The following is a 1,601-nucleotide window of genomic DNA, read 5'->3' as shown; positions in this document are numbered from 1 at the left end:
CCCCCCCCGCCCACAAAGGAGGCGGGGGGGGGGTGGGGGGGGGGGGGGGGGGGTGTCGAGTGGCCGGACATGAAGCCAGCTGCAGCACAGTCACCACAGCCACTCCACCCAGCTCTGCGGGACTCTCCAAAGTGCGGGGCCCAGGGCAGTCGCCACGATTCGCCCCACCCTAAGGACAGCCCTGGTCCCACTCAAGGCCCTGCCTGGAGCAGAGTCCAGGGCCCCAAGAGTGATCTGTACCCTGCTCATTCCTGGTTTCACATCTCCCTGTGCAGCATGCTCACACCCTTGGGCTCGACATCTTCCAGCTGTTCTCCCTGTTCAGCTCTATCCTCAACCCCTGCATCCTGCTGCCTGTTTGGCCTCATCTTTTACCCCCTGCTGTGACCCCCTCTGCCCTCCCAGCCACAGATGCTAGTGCGGCCCCCTTGCTGTTGCTTCAGCCCTAGGGATGCTGTGCACCATGCAGCTCCCTTTCCCCACTGCCAGCATGCCCCAGGCCCACCCCTCTCCCCCCTGCTGAGTGCCTGCAAGGCCCCTGGGCTCCCCCACCCAAGGCAGGCAAGGCCACACCCTGTCACTCAGCTACATCCTCCACTGAAGCTCCACAGCCTGCCTGAGCCTAGATGGCCCATGGGGCTAGCAGGGCACGTGGCCAGGACCACCGCTGGCCACTCAGCTCCCACCAGCCGAGGGGCCAGGCACACTCACAGCTGAGCTCTCCCAGAGCAGCCTCGGATATCAGTGTCCCGCCCGCCCCCACCCAGGCCTTGCTCCACCCAGGGCCAGCTACTGCCCCCAGCCTGGCACCCTGCATCCCCACCCGCCGCACCGCGGCACCGCCCGCCCGTCGGCCATGAGCGCGGCCCGCCGTCCTCAGCTCCCGCCCCCGGCCACGATGAATATTCATTACCGCTCCTGACTATTCATAACCGCCGACAGGTCGCCGTGGGGACAGTAGAGTTCAAGCGCTCTGCTAGAGCGTCTCCAACAGAAGCAGAGCATGCGCACACAGCATGGCGGCAAGCAAGGCAAGTCTCCTGCCATGGAAATCCCACTGGGGCGGCTGGAAGGGCCGTGTCCCGGAGTTCCCCCCTCCCGTGCAGCCGCAGAGAGAAGAGCGCCCCCTCCCGGAGCCACCACGAGGCTCTGGCCGTGACAGCGCCCCCTGGCGCCGCGCCGAGCGCAGCCGACTTTCCTGAGCATCCTGCTTCCAGCAGCTAGCACGGGCTGGGCTGGAGCAGGGAGCGCTGTCCCGTGGGGCGGGAGCCCATGGGAGTGGGGCTTGGGCTTGGGCTTGGGCTGCACGCTTCTGTACATGTCTCCTGGTGCAAGCAGGCAGAGCTTAAAAGCAGACCAAACTAACCCCCAGCAGCAGCCCCAGCGAGATGTGCGTGTTGGCCACGCTGTGCCTCAGCCGGTGCCAGCCTCCTGCCAGGTCCCCATGCTGCCCCTTGGAGCCCTTTGGCTTGAGGTTTGGTGCCCACCACCCATATCTCAGCCCTTTCTGCTTTCCTCCATAGATGAGTTTCGCTCGCCTCATAGAGGAACCATTCAAGAAAGTCTAGACCTGATAAATGTTTTGGGGGTGTTGGTTGTAG

At 65.0% G+C, this 1,601-nt stretch overlaps 1 protein-coding gene across 13 annotated transcripts in view; it reads right to left on the bottom strand.

The window, feature by feature from the left end:
- The window catches only part of ABCD4 (ATP binding cassette subfamily D member 4), a 30,585-nt gene extending 29,505 nt beyond the window's left edge, over positions 1-1,080 (bottom strand). For 4 of the 13 annotated variants that reach the window (XR_003093454.1, XR_003093463.1, XR_003093467.1 and 1 more), the window contains exon 1: positions 914-1,080. Coding sequence is in view for 8 of the 13 variants with exons in the window: in XM_025201185.1 (XP_025056970.1) it covers positions 914-1,047 (134 nt within the window). In the remaining 5 variants the exon portion in view is untranslated. Of the gene's footprint in view, positions 1-533; positions 539-822 lie in introns of all 13 variants that reach the window. The other 9 variants (XM_014519170.2, XM_014519173.2, XM_025201134.1 and 6 more) reach the window with 5 other exon arrangements.
- Between the last annotated feature and the right edge of the window lie 521 nt (positions 1,081-1,601).

This window comes from Alligator sinensis, unplaced genomic scaffold (genome assembly GCF_000455745.1).
Source record: "Alligator sinensis unplaced genomic scaffold, ASM45574v1 scaffold280_1, whole genome shotgun sequence".
Taxonomy (NCBI): Eukaryota; Metazoa; Chordata; order Crocodylia; family Alligatoridae; genus Alligator; species Alligator sinensis.
Note: the sequence above shows the minus strand (reverse complement) of the source record. Positions and strands in the feature narration are given on the sequence as shown.